General features: G+C 35.5%; 1 protein-coding gene across 1 annotated transcript; it reads right to left on the bottom strand.

Annotated features, from left to right (window-relative positions):
* Positions 1–949: 949 nt before the first annotated feature.
* On the bottom strand, positions 950–16,575 carry LOC149163571 (protein PIN-LIKES 6-like). Its single transcript, XM_089430770.1, has 5 exons — positions 16,481–16,575; positions 15,989–16,089; positions 2,295–2,347; positions 1,619–1,807; positions 950–1,394 (listed from the first exon to the last, which is right to left on the bottom strand). The coding sequence occupies exons 1-5, from the start codon at positions 16,571–16,573 to the stop codon at positions 1,270–1,272; spliced, it is 561 nt and encodes a 186-aa protein (XP_089286896.1). The 5' UTR covers positions 16,574–16,575; the 3' UTR covers positions 950–1,269.
* Between the last annotated feature and the right edge of the window lie 3,995 nt (positions 16,576–20,570).

Genomic DNA, 20,570 nt, shown 5'->3' with positions numbered 1-20,570 from the left:
TTCAACTCCTTATCATGCATTTTTCTCCATAAACTATTTCGCTATTAATTTATTCTAATTAACATTTTAAATAATTAAAAGGTCATTATTTAGTTTCCTATAATTAACTTAACTACTATACTCCAATATGTTCTATTATGCATAATTCACTGAATTATTACTTTGGCTTATCGTGTACATTATTACATTGATCTATATATGAACTCGTCCATTAACTAATATGATAAAATCAATTTATATTTACCAATAAGATGTGGACCAGTTGGTTTGAATAAGATTGTTGTTTGAGTAAGATTTCGTTACCACCAGGCATCAGATTCAAACCACAAATTCAAGCCTCATATTCAAACCACATGGAGAGATTCAATATCAATTTATATTTACCAATAAGATGTGGACCAGTTGGTTTGAGTAAGATTTTGTTACCACCAGGCCTCAAATTCAAGCCTCAGATTCAAACCACGTGGAGAGCTTCTGAGTAAGATTTTGTTACCACCAGGCCTCAAATTCAAGCCTCAGATTCAAACCGCGTGGAGAGATTCTTCAAACCCATGGAGAGGATTGAAGATAAAAACCATTTTGGGAATTAAACCATTTGAAGAAATGTCAATGAGGCAAGCATCCCACTCAATCTATACTCAACCTAATTACCCAATAAAGAAAAAACAAAACAAAAAATACAACAAAAAACTAGTTTATATATATTATTGAGCATTCTAGCGATAAATATTGACCATTTTGAGATTTTCAGGATTGCAAAGGTTTGCAAGATTTTCAATTTCCTCGAATCTTTACCAATCTTTCCCAAGGCTACTGTGAACATATCCTGTTTCACTAGATCTCGCATTTAAATCTTAATTAAAGTCAATTTTAACAAATACCCCGAGGCAGTAGTTGAATTTCAATGTTATTAACAAAAAAGTAGGTCTAAACAAAGTGATACATATGATGATGATAACTGATGCCGTTATTTTTTCCTTTATTTTTGTAAGTGTTTTGTTCCAGAACAACCGCCTTTGATGCATATTTGTGGCCATTCCTGACATCAAATGGCGAATACATTTCTCGCTAGCAAGAAATAACTGGAATTTGATGATGTTAGAATTTTAGAGACTTCATTGCCAATCGTTCATGATACATAACAGCCAACTTTCAGGTTTGGCTTGGTCAGTCGTGGAAAGTTGATTTGCTCTCAAAATAATATATTTAGATACAAAGAAACCCAAAGGGTCATAGAAGACATCGCCACGGACCCAAAATGCTTTGCTGTCAAAATAATATATTTAGATACAAAGTGATCCAAAGAGTCATAGAAAACATTGCCACAACGTGAACCCAAAATAAAATTGCTGTTGCTTCCTTCTCCGCAAACCCTCTTAAATTGGCAACCGCCCCTGCTTTCAGTACACAATTCTCGGTTATTATCTTGTTTATGCAAGACGCAGTTACATAAATCATAACAACCATTATATGCACAAGGAAATTCGTTCACCAACCTAAAAGTAAATAATTGAAACTGCTTGACCACAGAATTTAAAACACGAGCTAAAGGCAAATAGCTATTTGAAAATGCAAAACAATGTTAAACAATTGTAATATCAATGGAGTATAACCTAACCTGAAAGAATAGATGTGGGCATTGTGTGCTGGAGTAGCAGAACAAATCGGAACATTTTGTTACCAGCAGGTATGAAGCCTAATTTATCTGCTAGAGTGACGATTCCAAGACCAACTGGAGGCACTAAGAATAATCGAGCAATTATAATGGCTACAATTGTCCGCAGCCCAAGCTTCGAATTACCTGGACCTGTTTACAAGAATATCAATTTCCCACAACATTATACACTAAATTTTTCGACACTTCTTACAAAACCCATCGGTTAAAAATCTTCGGCGCAGTTCTTTCATTCATACTGTCACAAGAAAAGTACAAAGCATAACAGAGCACGAAGCAATAGACGACGTTTAGTGTTAAATATACAGGAGCGAGCCAAATGATGAACTCGCCTCTAATTATTTCTTCTACAGAAAAAAACTCAATTGCCTCCCTTATAGAAGCAATGATGTACGCAACGAAAAAGTTAAAACATTGACAAATCCAATAGCATCTGGATTTTTTTCGACTTGCCCTCTTCTAGACCTAGAATTACACAATCTATAATTTCAAAGTTCTGCAGAAATGCACAATCCTGTGTGCTACTAGCGTACAGTGAAAGTAGGGAATAAAACTTAACTGATAATGAATATTTACTACTAAAATGATGGAATCTTTGAATTTGGCTTCTTGAGCTTACCTCCAGTGAGGTTGCCACCTAGCGCCAGCATTATGCAGGGAACCATAGCACCGCTGTTATGCCAAACAAAAGTATTGTCAGGCAAACACCAAAAGAAACCTCTCTATTAAAAACACTACATATTCTGCTTTTGGAATATTTGAGTGCAGTTAAAAGAAGACATATCCAGAAAATGGACTAAATATGATAAAATAGAAGACAGAATATATCCTGAACTGAAACCTACAACATATAGCTATAGAATTAACGGGAAGTACAGAGTTCGGCTGAATATACATTGGAACTTTGTAACATGTTTTGGCTTTAACATAATCTTATTATCCCTGCGCAAGGCAGGTGATAACGCATCAGGTAAATTTTGACTATGAATTAGTTTTCCTTTTGACTAAAAATTAATTCATATAAGTTAACATTGTTAAATAAAAAATTATTTATTTTTTAAAATAAAATTCATATAAGTTAACATTGTGAAATAAAAAATTATTTATTTTTTAAATAAAATTCATATAAGTTAACATTGTGAAATAAAAAATTATTTATTTTTTAAAATAAAATTAATATAAGTTAACATTGTGAAATAAAAAATTATTTATTTTTTAAAATATTTTATTTTATTTTTTTGACAGTTGATTGGCTATAATTTCATTTATCTTATTATGCAATGATTTCATTTTGTATATCTCCGACATGGGAAGTGTACAGTGAGATAAATCATTTAAATCCTGGCTGTACATTGTGCTATCTCTTTAGAGCATCTGCGACGGTCGCAAGAGCTCTCTCTCGGTGGTGGGAAAGACAGGCCATGTCAAACACGGTAAGAACAACATACAACATGCCAGATGCTCCATGGAAGATCTCTATGAGATCAGGTAGCCATGGATGTACGGAATGTGACACGGCGTTGTTTTTTTTATTAGATATGAACCGTTGTTTTTTTTATTAGATATGAACCGTATCTATGATGATTTTTTTCCAGAAGAATCAATTTTTCAAAGTATTTATTAGTTAAAAATATATATTCTTTGAAAGCATATTTGATATAATATGTACTCTATGTATAATATTTTAATAATTATAATATAAATTTAATTTATATAATAATTATTAAAATATATATTTAAAAATAAAATAAAGTAAATAATTTAAATTTTATATAGATGATAAGCATTGTAACATTTTAAAAAAAAATTAATTGAAGTGCACCAACTTTGCTTCGCTTGCTATAAATGAGAACTCGGAAAATGAGAACATTTCAGTGCTTCGGAACACTTTCAGCAAGGAACACAATATCAAGAATCTTATTGAAAATGAGTGAAACTCGGAAAATGAGATCATTTAAATTAATTGAAGTGCGCCAACTTTCGCTTGCTATAAATGAGTGAAACTCGGAAAATGAGAACATTTAAATTAATTGAAGTCCACCAACTTTGGTTGCTTGCTTGCTATAAATGAGTGTTCAGTGCTTCATGACACTTGCTCGCTTCATGACACTTCGAGCAAGGAACACAATATCAAGAATCTTATTGAAACCAATCCCTACACCCCTAGGATTTATGGAGCCCCTAAAATTCAATACCATTGGAGGTCCTACTTACCATCTCGCAAAACATCTTGCTAAAAAGCTTAAACCTATGGTAGGGAACACTAGCTCCTTTGTCAAAAACTCCAATCACTTCATTACTCTAAAATTCACAAGGAAGATATCCCCATTGGATACATAGTCAATACCATTGGAGGTCCTACTTACCATCTCGCAAAACATCTTGCTAAGAAGCTTAACCCTATGGTAGGGAACACTAGCTCCTTTGTCAAAGACTCTAATCACTTCATTAATGATTAATGAGATCAAACACATAAAACTAGACCATAATGACATCTTGGTGAGTATTGATGTAAAAGCTCTCTATGCCAATATACCCATAAATGAAGCCATGGAAGTAGTCCACAAAATCATTGATCCTGACACAGCTAAATTAGTAGAAATTTCTCTAAAATCCACCTTTCAGCTTTAGGGATGATATATACGAACAGACTTACGGTATGGCCATGGGATCACCTCTATCCCCCATTATTGCCAATTTGTTCATGGAACATTTTAAAGCCAAAGCCATTGAGCTTTCCCCTTTAAAACCTAAGCTTTGGAAAAGATTTGTTGATAACACTTATGTCATTTGGCCTCATGGAAAAAAAAAATGGACAAATTTCTAGAGCACCTTTACAGTGAATCAAATTCTATCAAGTTTACAATGGAAGTGGAAGAAAATGGTTGTCTTCCCTTTCTTGAAATCCTAATCAAGAGAAATTACGCTGGCTCAATATCTCACCAAGTGTATCGCAAGAAAATCCACACAGAACACTACCTACATGCCAACTCTCACATCATCCTGCTCTGAAACTCCAGGTGCTTAGCAGTCTAGCTACCAGGGCGGTACGTATTTCAAATCATGATCATTTTGATCAAGAAAAGAACCACCTCTTGGATGTTTTTGAAAAGAATGGATATAGAAGACACCAAGGAATCAAAGCTTTCAAAAAAGCGAATAATCCTAAAAATAAACAACCAATGGATGATTTTGCAGGCAAGGTTCACCTACCCTACATTCTAGGCATCACTGATTAGATTTCACACATTTAAAAAAAAAAACAATATAAAACCCACTTTCAAACCCTTGAATACAATCAGCAGATGCCTAAAATTGATAAAAGATCCTATTGATCCTAAACACCATAAAGGGGTTTATTTGGTTCTGTTTTCATGTGGCAAAGCCTACATTGGTGAAACCGGCCATTCTATATTGCCTAGGATTCAAGAACATGCCGCTAACATCAAGCATAACCATTCCAAAACCTCAGCTTTGGCCGAGCACTCTAGTAAAACCAATCATCACATTTGCATAGAAAACTCGTGTTGTGGCCAAAATCCACCATTATCACCATAGAAAATTTAGAGAAGCTATCAAAATAGGAAAACATCCCAATAACCTCAACCGCAATGACGGTTGGAAAATAAGTGACAATTGGATTCCTACACTAATTGGGGTTTCTACTATCTCCTAGGTACTCTCGTTCCCGAATATCATTTTATTAATATTTGAATAAATAACATTAATCAAGAACCCTCTTTCAATCCCTAAAAGAACTTTAGTAAGATTAAATTCAAATAATTTTATTTAAACCTCAGTTAGCATTAAAAATTTAGGAAAATCCTTAGCAATACATCTCAAAAATTATTAATTAATAAAATTCAATTAGTAATACTTAGAAGACCTAATTAGTTTCATCATTATATTACATGTTTCAATTATTTTGCAATAATTAAATTATTAATGGTAACACATAGCAAAATTTAAATTAATAATCCTAAAGTCAACAAAATTTATTAATACAAAAACTTTTGTGTACAAATAACATTATAACATTTGGAACATTATAATATTATAATGTCACATTATATCATACTAGAATAATAACATTAGGTATTAATTAATGTTATAAAAAATAACTAATACTAAAACTTTTAGTTAATAACATTATAATATTGCAAACTTTTAGTTAAAAACATTATAATATTGCAATGTTACATTATATTTGAATAATTATACTTAAATCTAAAGAAAAATTAAATAAGGAAATATAAACATACAATATCAAAACAAAATAGATATTTAATTAATTAAACTTAATTTTTTTTTTAACATTATCAAACCTGTCGGCTCCTTACATTACCATCCCAACCTTTCCTCTATTTACCATCATTGTCTAACTTTTTCACAAACGTCAATACAATAAAACATGAATGTGATGACTCCGGAAGACATCACTACACAAAATGTTGATCGCATAAGCCTCACATCTATAAAATAATATAATTATTTCTCATTTTAAACATCTATTTTTATCTACTCTTTTTAAAATATAGTTAATTTTTTTTATAATAACATTTCAGAAATATAGTTAATTTTTTTTTATAATGAGAAAATTTCAAAAATATAGTTTTTTTTTTTTATAATGAGAGCATTTCAGTGCTTTATGACACTTTTACTGAACTAAAATAATATAGTTATTTCTCATTTTAAACGTCTATTTTTATCTATTCTTTTTAAAATATAGTTGATTTTTATTTTATAAATATTCATAAGGTATTTCTATTTCCAATATATTATTATATATGTTTTTAATACATATGTTTAACTCATTATTATTATTAAAAAATAAAATATATTTAATATACAAATTTAGCAATTCAAATTTATTATTCTATCTCATTTTTAAACTAAATTTTAAGTACAACCATCTTTAAAAATATAAGATTTCAAAGGTTATTTAATATTATTTCCTCATCCAAAACAAAACTACACGCTACATACTATAAGTAGCTATGCAAATTTTTCAAAGAACTGGTGTATCCATCAAACAAGTGGTTCACCAATAACATTTCTTTCAAAATTTGTGCAAAAATTAATTTATATTTTAAGTTATAACTTTCGAGACTCCGAAATGGATTGAATACAACTTATTGTTTCAATCCCGGCCCCAAAAATACATTTTAGAATTACAATTACAGAGGATAGTGATCACATAGTTTCGCTATTTTTAACTAAGCGCCAAGCTATTATTTTTAACTACGCAGCAGGGAATATCACAATTTACAATTTTATTTCAACGAGAGACGTTGTTGAAACAAAAAAGTTGACTTCGAATGCAACTATTACGGATGTATATAACCATCTTTTATCGAAATGTTTGTTATAGAGACCAGCCCAGCCCATGGTTTGGAGTTTACAAATGTTGCTTCTTCATATGGCCTACCTTACCACAATATGATAAGTAATGGTCTTCTGACCCTTGGTGTCATCTTCACTACTACTTTGGCCTTTCTTCTTGGCCCCTTTGAAGTTGTCAACAAAGGCCTACTTAGAACCCTCTATCTCATTACCACTACCGAACTCTTTCTTCGATCAGTCATGCTATAAGAATTGATTGCAAAGCTCTCCAAACTTCAATTCAACATCCATAGCGGTGATGTTCAGCGTCTCAATGAAGTGTCATAAGAACATCGTAAGCTTTTCAACATGATTACCACCATTTTTTCTTCTTCCATCTTCAAACAAATGGCCTTCACCTATTCTCAAATGTCCTTGATCTTGAGTAAGTGTTCTTGTAAGAATGCACCTTCACTCGTCACGAATGAAAAAACATGTTCTTCAAAATGAAGGCTTTACCTATGTATAAAGCCTCATCCAAACTGCTAGTTTATACATTTGGGGTAGCATCAGATAGGTGTTTTAGTCTCTAAGGTGTCGAAGAGGATAAAGAACACAAGATATCGAAAACCAAGAAAAGGTTACGAGAGAAATTACTTAGAAACCACTCAGTTAAAATTAATTGATCAATAATTAAAAAATGTTGAAGTCTAACTTAGGGAAATTGATTAATTAATGGATATTAATTGAGGAAATTGACTTTTGCTCTAGAGACTTCCAGAAAGTGACATAATGGAGTCAAATTAAGCTTAGTCATTGATCACAATTAGATCTTGGTCGTTGATGCTCATGCGAGAGATTATAAGAGCAAGTCGATGGGATAAAGATAGATACAGTTTACATCAAATGAGCAAGGGAGCAAAGCAATGTGAATTACCCATTGCGCAATATTCAGCAAGGGTTGAATTTGAGCCCAGAAATCATCAGTGAAAGGGTTTCATCAGAAGACAGAGAGAGGATTTCTACGGGAGATTTCCTTAGAGACTTCCAGAGTCAGAGAGGGTCGAATTCATCTACAGGAAGGCCATACCAGTTGGTACAAATTCTCTAATGCATAGATCTAGGCAGCAAATCATTTTCCAGTTCTCAAGAATCAGTTTCGAAAGAAAGAGCAAGCTTGTCTGGTGCAAGTGCAGGATCACCAAAGGAGTGCAAGAACAGTGATCTCAAGATTTAATCAGCCAGCGCGCAAAGCAAAAGGGAGTGTGAATTACTAGAGGAGGTCAAGTTGGGTTTTGCAGAGGAAATAGTGTGTTTCCAGGTCGATCTGCGAGTTGGGGTGGTTGAGAGAATTTTCTGGAGCTTTGCCAGTATTTGGCAAGCAGATTATTGTACTCTCTATATTTTCGCTAAAGAATAATGAAATAAACCCTCATCTGCTGCACAAGTTTTCCCTTCGAGGTTTTTTCGAGGACATTTAGTCCAAAATAATTGTGTCAATTTTTAGGAATTTGCATCTATTTCTCAATTCCTTATTTTACTTCTGCAATGTATTTTATTTGTGAAGAATGCACCATTGAGTTATTTGCTATTTGTCATAAACAAATAAATTGTATTCAGTTACGAGAATAATTTCCAGTTGGTGCATTCCAGGGAATCTCATATGGTATCACAGTGTTATTAATCAGATCATAAACTTAGAGGCGAGAGGAAATGAGATTGTGTAGTTTCAGAGGGAGATCTGAACACTTTGTCAAGATTTGCACAGGCCAAGCCAGGGGTGCGAATTACAGAGGTAGGGAATTCGATTTCCAAATCCAATTGGGAGAAAAAGTGTGAAAGAGCAGAATTTGTAGGCAGTGTGGTTGCCCAAAAGCAATTCCGATGAGGAGATCAATTGATTCTCAGAGTAGATCTGGGAGTAGAAGATTTGTATCAAGGGTTGCAATTGCGTATTTGCACAAGGAATGAAGAGAAAAGCACACTGAGGAGATTTCAAGAATTTCTCAAAGGGTTTCTAGGAGGAGATCTGTAATTTCTAGTAGCAAAAGGTCATAGCAAACTTGTCAATGCGTGCTTCAAGAGCAGCGGTACATGTGCCAAAATTCGAAGGACTTCAGAAAGGTAGAGCGAGTTGCCCAGAGAGGAGTAGCAAGCAATGCGAGTGCCGAAGAAGGATTTTCAGAGGCAAGTAAGAGTAGATATGCACATTTCCATTAGGGAGTGCAAGTGCATAAGGAAGATCATGCTAGCCCGTAGGAAAGAGTTGGAGATTTCCAAGTTCATTTCTTCAGTGTTTTTAGAGTCAATACCAGATTACCCAGTTAGCAGATCTAAGGCGGTAATTTCATCTCCAATTGTCGGATCTATTTCCCAGAGGAGGTGTGAATAGCTTCAGAGGTTGAAGAAGGCAATATATTCACCGAATCTGTTTTCCGATAGCATTTCTTAGTGAGTGGTACGAATTATAGGATCTAGTGTGAGTTGTAGACAAAGGGGTATCAGTTTGCAGTAAGAGGTGAGGTTTGTTTTCTGTAGAGGAGACCTAGGGTTTCCAGATCGATTAGCAAATTGAAGTGATAGAACCAATTTATTTGAGTATCGCAGATTTTTGCATCTTTTCAAAGATGCTCGTACGAGATTGCCAAAAGAGGTCGTGCGAGTTAGCCAAAACGCAAATCTGGGCAACAGAACGACTTCTAATTGTCAAAGACAAGTACCAAAGGGAGTTGTCTAATGCGGGTTGCAAAGTGAATTGTCCCATCTAGGGACAAGCCTTGAAAGGAGATATAGCGGCACTAGATCCAGGAGGAGTATGAGACTCCAATGTGCCAGAGTGAGCAGGGTCCTTAGCAAGAGCAGCAAGAGTTCTAGATCAAATCCAGTTGCAAGATATTCTTCACATGGATTAGTACTTTTGCTACAGGAGCCCACAATATCAAGGTAGCAGGAAATCAGTGTCAGCAGGATGCAGTCAGATACGAGTTAGCCAAAACGCAAATCTGGGTAGCAGATCGACTTCTAGTTGTCGGAGACAAGTGTTAGAGGGAGTTGTTTACTGTGAGTTGCAAAGTGAATTGTCCCATCTAGGTACAAGACTCGAAAGAAGATATAGCGCCACTAGATCCAGGAGGAGTATGAGACTCCAATGTGCCAGAGTCGGCAGGGTCCTTGGCAAGAGCAGCAAGAGTTCTAGATCAAATCCAGATGCAAGATATTCTTCACATGGATCAGTACTTTTGCTATAGGAGCCCACAATATCAAGGTAGCAATAAATCAGCGTCAGCAGGATACAATTGCAGAACTAGTTGTAGTGACATAGGAAGTGCGAATTGGCCAGTTGTAGAAAGCAAGGCGTAGTTCTAGCTAGAGAGGTTTCCAGTTTTCCAAAGGAGGAAGGAGGCCAAGTTAATTCCAGCAGATGAACTCGAGAGAGATAGTGTGAATTGGCCAGTGACAGAGAGAAAAGCACAATTCCAACCAGAGACAGTTAGCCAGTCCATATTGTAGAGGCTACAGATTGTGTATTAGTGCCAAGAAGTGATCCGTGTTGAAAAATGTAACTGGGTTCAATCTTCATAATGACATGTAATTATGATCTTTGTAAATGATGAAAAGAAGAGAATAAAATTATTTTTGTAATGCCTTGCATCATGGGTTTCATGAACAAGTGTTTTTATCTAGATGGCTCCCATTAAGAGCCTTAGGATTTATCATAGAGTCAATGTCATGTATGGAGCATCCCTTCTTGGGCATGTGTCAAATGTATATAAGTTTATAAAGCCCTCCAACAACAAGCACTAGTTCTCCTTCTCATGTCGGCTTCAAGATGAGGCAAAGATCTCATGTTGACTTCAAAGTTGAGACACATCCCTTCGTTGAAGACATGTCGGCTTATATATATGGACAGACTACTATATATAAGCGTGTAGGGTATCCGCATTGACACAGTTTAGAGTTTGGATCCTTTTGTGATTTGCAGATGATAGATTACAGTCAACAGTGCGGATTCTTCTGAGATCTTTGGGTAAGCAAGAATAGTGACAAGTTCGGATTCAAATAGAAGACCACTGTGATGGGTTCAAATTTCAGAGACACAGTCACAAGCAAGGATATCTATACAGTTCGGATTATAGTCACTTCGGATTGTTGTGAGAGAGTTTCGATGCTATGGAGGAAGCCTCAGGTCAGTACCATACTGAAGACCACAAATTCGATGTTATTACAATATTGTAAGCCGTGTGCCTCTACAGTGTTAAAGGGTCAATGTGATCACAGCAAGAAGGATGCCATTACAATCAGAGGTAATGGATCTATCACAGTTCAAAGGATGACCATTACAGAAGTAAGAATATGACAACGAGAAGTTGATGTGGAAACAGTGATAAGGTCTTGATGATAACGATGTTGAAGCGAGAGAGGAGTCAAGAAGAAGAGAAGACAATCAAGAGAACTAATGTCTTGGTCTTGGATTGGCTAATAAGTCAAGGGTCTTGGTCCTAGTATTCGCCAATTGGAATCTCTATAAGAATAATTTGTGCCGGATTTCCTCTCAAAGAGTGAGAGGTTTTGGCCCTAGTTGATAGGCTACATTCTGTGTCTCTTGTCTATTTATGTTCATGCATTGGTTACTATTTGATGAAGAAGAACACTAATAATCTAACAAGAAGAAGATCCTAATCTAAAGAAGTAAAAAGCATTCACAAGCAGTCACTAATAGAAGAGAAATCACCTAATGCTAATGCCCTAGATTTCTCAACAATCCGAAGGAAAAGCGAGTAGCTTCAATAAGCAACAGGAGGCAGAGTTACTACCAAAAAGCGTTTACGCAGACAAGATTGATTTTCTCGTAGCATAACTATATAGTTTAGTTTGGCATGCAAGCAGGAGTGTGAGTTGTAGAGGAGAGGCTTTGTTGGAATGAAACGAGATTTCCTAGTTCTCATTCAGGGGGGAGATCATTGAACAGTTGTAGAGATAGCAGGGTAGACGCAGTACAATGTAGTGGTAGTGCAAAGGCAGCAATAGTATGAGATTAGAGTAACGATAGCACAAATTGGTTCAGCTAGAAGGATAGCAAATGAATCAAAGTATGTGTTGTGTTTGATGGACAGTGTTTGCCAGACTGACTTATGCACATTGATTTCCAATGACAAGGAGTCGAATCATTTGAGATGTTAAGAAAGGAGGTATAACAGATGCCAAACATCAGCAATGTGGAGTAGTCCAGTGATAGGATGTAGAGGAGAGATGTTGGAGAGAACATCGTCCTCGCTAAGAGGGAGTGTTAGTTTATGGATTTGGGGCAGCGCTGGATAGGTGTTCTGGTCTCTAAGGTGTCAAAGAGGCTAAGAAACACGAGATCTCCAAAACCCAAAAAAGGTTTAGAAAGAAAACAATTAAAAACCACTCAATTAAATTAATTGATCAATCATTTAAAAATGCCCAAGTATAACTTAGGGAAATTGATTAATTAATGGGTATTAGTTGAGGAAATTGACTTTTGCTCTAGAGACTTCCAGAAAATCACTTGATGGAGTCAAATTAATCTTAGCCATCGATCACCATTAGATCTTGGCAATTGATACTCTAGCAAGATATTATAAGAGCAAGTCGATGGGATGGAGATAGATATGGTTTACAAATCATGAGTAAGGGAGCAAGGCATTGTGAATTACCCACTACGCAGTGTTCAGCGAGGGTAGAGTTTGAGCCATGAAAGCATCAGTGGAAGGGTTTCAGCAGAAGAGGGAGAAGGATTTCCAGGGGAGATTTCCACAAAGACTTCCAGAGTCAAAGAGAGTGTCAAATTCATTTGCAAGAAGGTTGTACCAGTTGATATGAATTCTTCGGTGCACAAATCTGGGCAACAAATCATTTTCCAGTTGTCGGGAATTAGTTCTGGAAGGAAGAACGAGCCTGTCTAGTGCGAGTGCAAGATCACAAAAGGACTGCAGGATCAATCAGCTCAAGATCCAGTCAGCCAGTGCACATTTCCAGCAGCCAATGCGCAGAGCAAGGGGAAGTGTGAATTATTGGAGGAGGTCGAGTTGGGTTTTGCAAAGGAAATAGTGCTTTCCAGGTCGATCTCCCAGTTAGGGTGGTGGAGAAAATTTCTGGAGCTTTGCCGGTGTTTGGCAAGCAAATTATTGTCCTCTATATTTTTGCTGAAGAATAATAAAATAAACCCTCATTTGCTACACTAGTTTTCCCTTCAGGGTTTTTCTGAGGACTTGTACTCCAAAATAATTGTGTCAATTTTTATGAGTGTGCATCTATTTCTCAGTTCCTTATTTTACTTCTGCAGCGTATTTTATTTGTGAAAAATGCATCAGTGAGTTATTTTCTATTTGCAGAAAACACTTTTCTGATTCTCCAAATCATCATATGATGCAATAAAAAAACATACTTAGCAGATTAAATGGGTTCTGATTACGAAAATCGAGCACATAAATAAACCAAGAAAAATCAAAAGAGTTCTCTGTATTGAGCGAATAGTGAGAAAGCAAAAGCTTTCTTATATAGGTTACAATTGAGTTGAATCAATCCACTTTATGTGTGTGGGATATACCGAACTAAATATTAACGCGAAATAAGACATAAAAAGCATAAATAAACTGAAGTGCAATTAACTTTGTTAATGCCAGGTTGCTGACAGACTCTCAAAGGAAGGATTGAACATCAATCAATCCTAGATCGTAGTGGATTACAACTGAAAGAGATGGCTCCAGTTATTCATACTACAGACCTTTCAAAGATACACATACACAGGATGACATGGTTCCACAGTGAACAGCTCCTCATGGATACATTCTCAGAAATGCTTTTTCTTTTTACTATGTTTAATTTTGCTACGTACACAAAATTTGTCCAGTCTTCTCGTTACTCCATATGACAGTCTCTTTTGACAAACACCTCAGAACTAGAATGTTTCTTATTTTGTAAAATTTTGATACTCTATTGTTACCACTTAACATTTGAAAATTTCAAACATACACACAGTTAGTGTGTCTACAAAATGTAATTTTTATCATTTCCAATGAGTGAAAATTAGGGTTTTTTTCCCGAATAATTAAAACAAGAAACAAAAACAAAAAAACTTTATTAATGCCCAAGTCTAGTACCTAATTCACCATTATTAAGCTAATATTTACTTTAATACATAAAAGGAGAGCTTGCCATTTCAACAGAAAAAAGGTGTAATTGGGCCCCTTCACCAATTAAGCCTATGTTTATAAGAGTCATTTGCCTGTGTCATCAAGAAGGTGCATTAGTAAGCCGAAAAGGCATCACCAAAAACTCGTAATACACTTCATGTGTTCTTAAGGATGTTTTAGGAATGTCCTCTCCCCTCATTCTAACCTAATGAGATCCAACTTAGTAAAGAAAAATGCTCCTTACAATTCATCAATCACTAATATACAAAACTTATCATCAATAGTAATCTGGTTGAATTCTCTATAATAACAGGATCCAAGTATAGAAAAACTTTCCTTGCAATTCATCTAAGAATTCGTCAATGACTGGAATTGAAAACTTTTCTTTAATAGTAATCTAGTTGAGTTCTCTATAATATCGACACATACGCCAAGAGGATTCGTTTTTGTGAACTATCACCAATGTTGAGGAAAGCGCTTTCGCTAATTCAAATGATGCCATCCACTAGCATTCTGAACTATGCATTGAATCTCACTCTTTTGGGCATAAGGATCTCTGTAAGGTTGGATGTTAAGAGAAAAGCTTCAGGAGATCAATTTAACAGCATGATCATTTTCTTGATTACGAGGGAGGCTTCTCAGCATCTAGGCAAATTACGTTATATTTTACACGAACCCAGAACCTGGTATTTAATTCCAAGCAATTCACCACTAAACAAATACATGGCTAAATTCCTAACCAAAATATTAAGCAGAAAAAAATTTGCATGATCTGAATCACAACGAGAAACATAAAGTTCTTCCCAACAAATTAGTTCTTCATTAATAAAAACTCAACTTACTTGGACTCCCATCCTTAGATAATGGCCCAACTAAGAAAACACAAATTACAATACTCTCGATCTGATCCAGCAGATCTGCTCTTTCTTGCAAATCAAGATCTCCAACCCCTCTACACTCTCTCAGACCCAACACATGCTCACTGAGATACTGCTCTCAATCTTGTTGTTGTTTTGTCTTACCTTCAACAGTTAGCCTCTATTTATAACTTCCTAAGCTAAGATTGAAGGAAAAAATTAGCTCATCAAGTTAACTAAAGATAAGTGACTTAACTTTACTTAACTTTCCTATCTTTAGCTTTCTTTACTTTAAATAAAGTACAAGTCACAAATTTTGCTTGCTTTAAATGCACATCTCATGCATGTCACATGCAACACATCCACATGCATGCAACTCAATTGCACACTCTGCATATCACATGCAATCAACATGCATGCTTTGCATGTCGCATGCAAGCTCCTAAAGAGGCAAAACAAGGTCCTTCTAGTCAACACACATGGCTAGAAGACCTTCTGCAGGTACAAAAGTACCTTCACAAACTACAAAAATCAGCATATTACCTTTGAATGATTGTTTCATGGATTATTGTTATTCTTTTTCGTACGTCTAGCCTTTATGGCATCGGTTAGGACATACAGGTGTTTTGGTAAGTGGGCAGCTCCATTTTGAGTTTTGTTGGCAGTGACGGTTGTATTTGTTGCTGGCTTCTTTTGTAAAAAAGACCATCTATGTACATATATTGATAATATTAACTAAAGTCAAAGGGAGTTTAGTTTACACCCACTAGTTTACATATATAAGCTTGGCAGAAAAACGTAATCACCTAAACCCACAAACACGGATTTAAAAAGTGAACACCAAAGTTTGCATCTGAAAAAGATACAACTAACTCCCTTTTCTAAGAAAGTTTGTTATATGATTCTACAAAAGGTGTAATGAGCAATCAAGTATTCACATAAATAAAAAGTAGAAGAAAAGGTGCAATTAAACATACCCAAGGATGATGCAGCTGTCAGTAACAAAGAAAAGAGGAGCATCGTCAGTCAAGATTAATTGCTTCAAAAATGGAATAACGCCAATGACCAGTGCAAGGACCTGTATTGGAAAATGAGATTAATGATATGATATATAGTGTCTAACCCATAGTTCACACTCTAAATGACACTTAGAAGTGTATCTAACAATAAAATTGTAACACAATAGTAAGTTATATTGTTTTTCTATGTGGCTGTTAATAAACAAAGCCCAGAAGTCCAATGTAATTTAAGATTAAACAGAAAACAATACAACAGTGTTTGTCAATCTACCAAGGGTTAACAACTGCCCATTTGGCAAAAACAGTCTTAGACCATTGAAGATTTTAAATAATTAAGAACTGATAGAAATCCATTAACATTACTCCAACAAGATTCATTTACTGACTATGAACGATTACCATTTCTATTTCTCCATTTAGGCTGTTCATTTAGATAAAGAAAGTACTTACTGAAGCTATTATCGGTGGTTGAAGTAGTTGCTTTATTTTCAAGCGTTCCAAAAGCAAAGATGCTTGAGCAATGACCTGCATATCAACAGTCATTATGTTTCAACCAATTATTAAAGAGAGAAAGAGAGAGAGAAACCTGAAAATCCTGTTACCCTATCATCAACCTTAAATTATATACTTGCAGGAATCTGGCATCTATCAGTCCAAACCATTAAGATAGGTTATGTAGAAGAAAACTCGTAGATAACACAGTTTTAGACTTCTATACCGCCGTCAAGGTTGGGATATATAGTAGTGAAACTATACTTTGTTTCTTGTTGACATCTCAAACTCATCCTAGCCATAAGATGATTTTTAATAAACCTTAATAAGATGGATCGGGATGGATAAAGAACAAGTATTTGACTAAATAAGGTACCTGTTTACATGCAATTATAACAGATGGGAAATTTTGATATCAAAGAAAAGGTGCTAAATTAGCAGGAAAGAATCCATGAAAATTGCAGTTAGACGTGAACTTTTCAGGTAAATATTCTGTTCACTAAAATGAACAGAAAAGGAAAATGTTGTATGCCTCTATAAAATATGATACAACTGTTGTTAGCACAAATAATAATGTTAATCTTTGATTCTTTAGTTATTGACATTATCAATTGGAACTCAATAATCAATTTTGAAAAACTCCACTAAAAGTGCTGGGTAGGCAACAGAAGTCTAAATAAATGGAAATTTAAGAATGTTGTCCTTGGGAAAGGAGCAGATGGACACATTAGTCCTGCTTAAAGTGAAATCTACGCTCGAGATTTAAACTGCTTGCAAATTTTGGCATCTATACTTAAATTGTAAAACAGCTATTTTTAAGGCAACCTCTAAGCCTGGCCCCTTGTTAAGAAGAGGATCAGAAATCCAAACAAAATCTATAGGAAGTCTCCTAAATTTTTGCTAGTTTCAACTTTTTGTGAACGTGAAGCACAAAGTCTTGTTACGAGCATTTAAATCAGATTTTGTTGCTCCTCTGCATCAGATCTGCCATTTTTCATTCTCTATGCAACTAAAAATCTCAGGCGAACAGACAAAGAAAATAGAATCTGAACCTGTTGGACTCACTCTAGAGTCTACAAAACTCCCTGATGATGACAAGGCTGTTATTTTTTCAAATTTGACACTATTGAAAATTTGGAGGTTGCAATGACCTCATATATAATCTAATACTGTAAAATTTAAATAGATAGCTCATAACAACCCCATTTCTTATGCACTGTCCAAAATGAGCTAAAATGGTGATTTCCAAAACTTCAAACCAAACTCATGTCATGAAACAGGGAAACAAGTGTATGTTTCCAAAATGATACAAGTTTCACAAATGGCACTTAAAATTTTCAGTAAACTCAAAGGAGCATGACACACGCACACACAGTAACCACAGCTGCATCTAACTCGATAGACTGCAGAAAGTTGTGTAAACCCAGTAAATAGAATTGTTCCCCCTGATGTCAGCAGGAATATACACATTTTTTTCAAAGTGCATTTAACACCATTGTAATCCCAAGGTCACAAGTCAAAAGCTTTGTAACAACCATGTAAGTCATTGTATTAAGAATGTCCTAGACCTATTCATGGTCGGCCATTGCCTATGCTTTTGGGCCAAGTCCTTGGTATTTTTGTCCTTTATAGTATCAGGAGAGCCTAGATAGATCTTGAGAGAATTCATGAATTCATGGTTTCAAAAAGCTTTCTTATGTAGGGGTGATCACCAATGTATGGGCCAGTAGAACCTGCGTTAGGGTGCACCTATATCTTATCCCATGGTTATGAGTCATCAAGTATGTATGTAGCCTTGGCCTTGGCGCAGTGTTCCTCAAACAGTTCTCAACATCGCAGTCTCACAAAATCAATATTTCACATTTCCCATGGCAGTTCACGTTCCCAATGCAAGTGATCCCAAAAGTCAAAAACTCAACTTAGTCCCAAAATACTCAGATTGATGATAAAAACCATACTACGCTGAAATGTTTCCAAAAAGTGAAGTCATGAAGTTTACAGGTGGTCAAAGTTTGTCAACAGGTACAATAGGTTTCCAAGTGACAAAACAGGGGCAAAAGTGGACAATTTTCTGCATGCATTATCTCAAAGTGGACAATTTTCCAATGCAAGTGATCCCAAAAGTCAAAAAATCCAACTTGGTCCCAAAATGTTCAGATTGATGAGCCATACCACGCTGTGATTTTTCCAAACGGTGAAGGCATGATGAAGTTACAGGAAGTCAAAACTGGCCAACAGGTACGATAGGTTTCCAAGTGACAAAACAGGGGCAAAGTGGACAATTTTCTGTGTGCATTATCTCAAAGTTGGTGTATAGAAAATAGGAACACAACCCATGTCTTCGTTCTCCGATTTCCTATGGGTGTTGGAGATCCAACCGATGGGTGTGATGATGTGATAGGGGCAATGACTATGTGGCAACACAAGGCAATATGTGGACAAGTGAACCTAGACCCAGATGAAATCAACACAAATCTCATCAAACCCAGGTGGAAAAAATTTCAAATTCCTTGAGCCATTGGAGAACCCACCAAAGGGTGATGAAGTCAAGTTTTACTAACCGTTGGAGGTAGTTACTAGCCATTGGAGAGTCTAAGTGGAACGTTGATGTATCTTGGACCAAAAAGGCTGGCAAGTAGACACTTTTCTAGCCATCGCAAAGTCAAAAGGTTCTTCCTTCAACCAAGTCGTAGTCCTCTTCACCAAGTCAAATTGCATCATGGACCAAGTTGAGCCACTAAGTAGCTGTTTGAGAGGGTCATTGGGAATCCAAGGAATGCATTGGGGAATGTTGGACCACTATGCATTTTATCTTCAACTTTCGCACCACGTGCAAAGGGAACATTGAGCTCCCAAAGTCATTATGAGTCCAGTCGACCCCCTTGTGGGAAATTTATGGATTTAAATGTAAATATTTAGAAGTAAAAAAAATTCTCCTAAAGGAGTCAATTAGCTGTTATCTAGCAATTAGAAAAAATTGATAGAAGGCTATCGTCCCCTCTAAAGTATTGTTGTTGTTGATTCGTGAGATCACTATATACCATAATAAACAACTCATTGTGCAAACCCTTGTGAACAAACGTTGTGTGGGTTGGCTTTCCCTATTATGCATTTTCTGTATCTTTGTTGTAACTGGAGTTTAACATAATATTTTTTCTCACACTAAGTAAAGATTATACAACAGTTGGAGGAATAATCCATTAAGAGGCTACAAAGCCACGCAAAAAGTGTGGACTAGCACTAGTATACGTCATCTATTTTGTTGCAAGTGGGTTGTTTGGGAGATGGTTGGACCAATCTTCTAGGAGGTAGCTTCAACCGAGAGGAAAACAGTAATCACTGAACACTTGATCCGAAGATTAGAAACACCATGCTAGGTGCCACTCCTAGTTGGATCCAAAGGTGTGGAAAATTTTCTACTTGAGACCAAACCCACTTCATTGTCCAAGATACAAAATCAAACTAAGTGCAATTGCAGTTCACAACGTGCCATCTTGAGGTAAATTGTTGTGGTACAAGATAAAGCAATATTCAGCAACCGCTTTTTATATAAAAAACTGAAATCTTTTAAATTCTTTGTTTTAGTTTAGCATAATTAACTAAGCTAATTTTTCAAGTTTTATATCTTTGATAGCTAGTTTTTACACCTTGGAGTTGTGAGTCACAAAGTTAAATCTTAGCCAAGGATCAATATACCAAGTATTGAAGCTTTATCATACATATTTCATGGTATATTGAGTCTTTTGTTTCACATCCACATTGTTTTCTCACTGTAGCATAATGGACCTGAGGGATTTTCAAGGTTCCAAGCGCATCACAAGTAAATATTTTACTTTGGAAACTTTTAGGTAGGATCTATGCTGAATATAATTTTTAGAGTTAAGAAACAATATCTCCAGCTGTTATGAATTAAATATCCTTGCTAGAATTATTTTGGGCATAGTACCTGTTACCCACCAAAGTGGGTGACCCCTAGGAGAAACTTGTCTCCTATTTATCTCTTCCATCCGGCAGCGAGCAACTCTTGCGAGCCACCTTGTAGCGGATA

This window comes from Pinus tabuliformis, chromosome 5_1, assembly GCF_031772625.1.
Source record: "Pinus tabuliformis cultivar Carrire ecotype Pingquan chromosome 5_1, CPIR1, whole genome shotgun sequence".
Taxonomy (NCBI): Eukaryota; Viridiplantae; Streptophyta; class Pinopsida; order Pinales; family Pinaceae; genus Pinus; species Pinus tabuliformis.
Note: the sequence above shows the minus strand (reverse complement) of the source record. Positions and strands in the feature narration are given on the sequence as shown.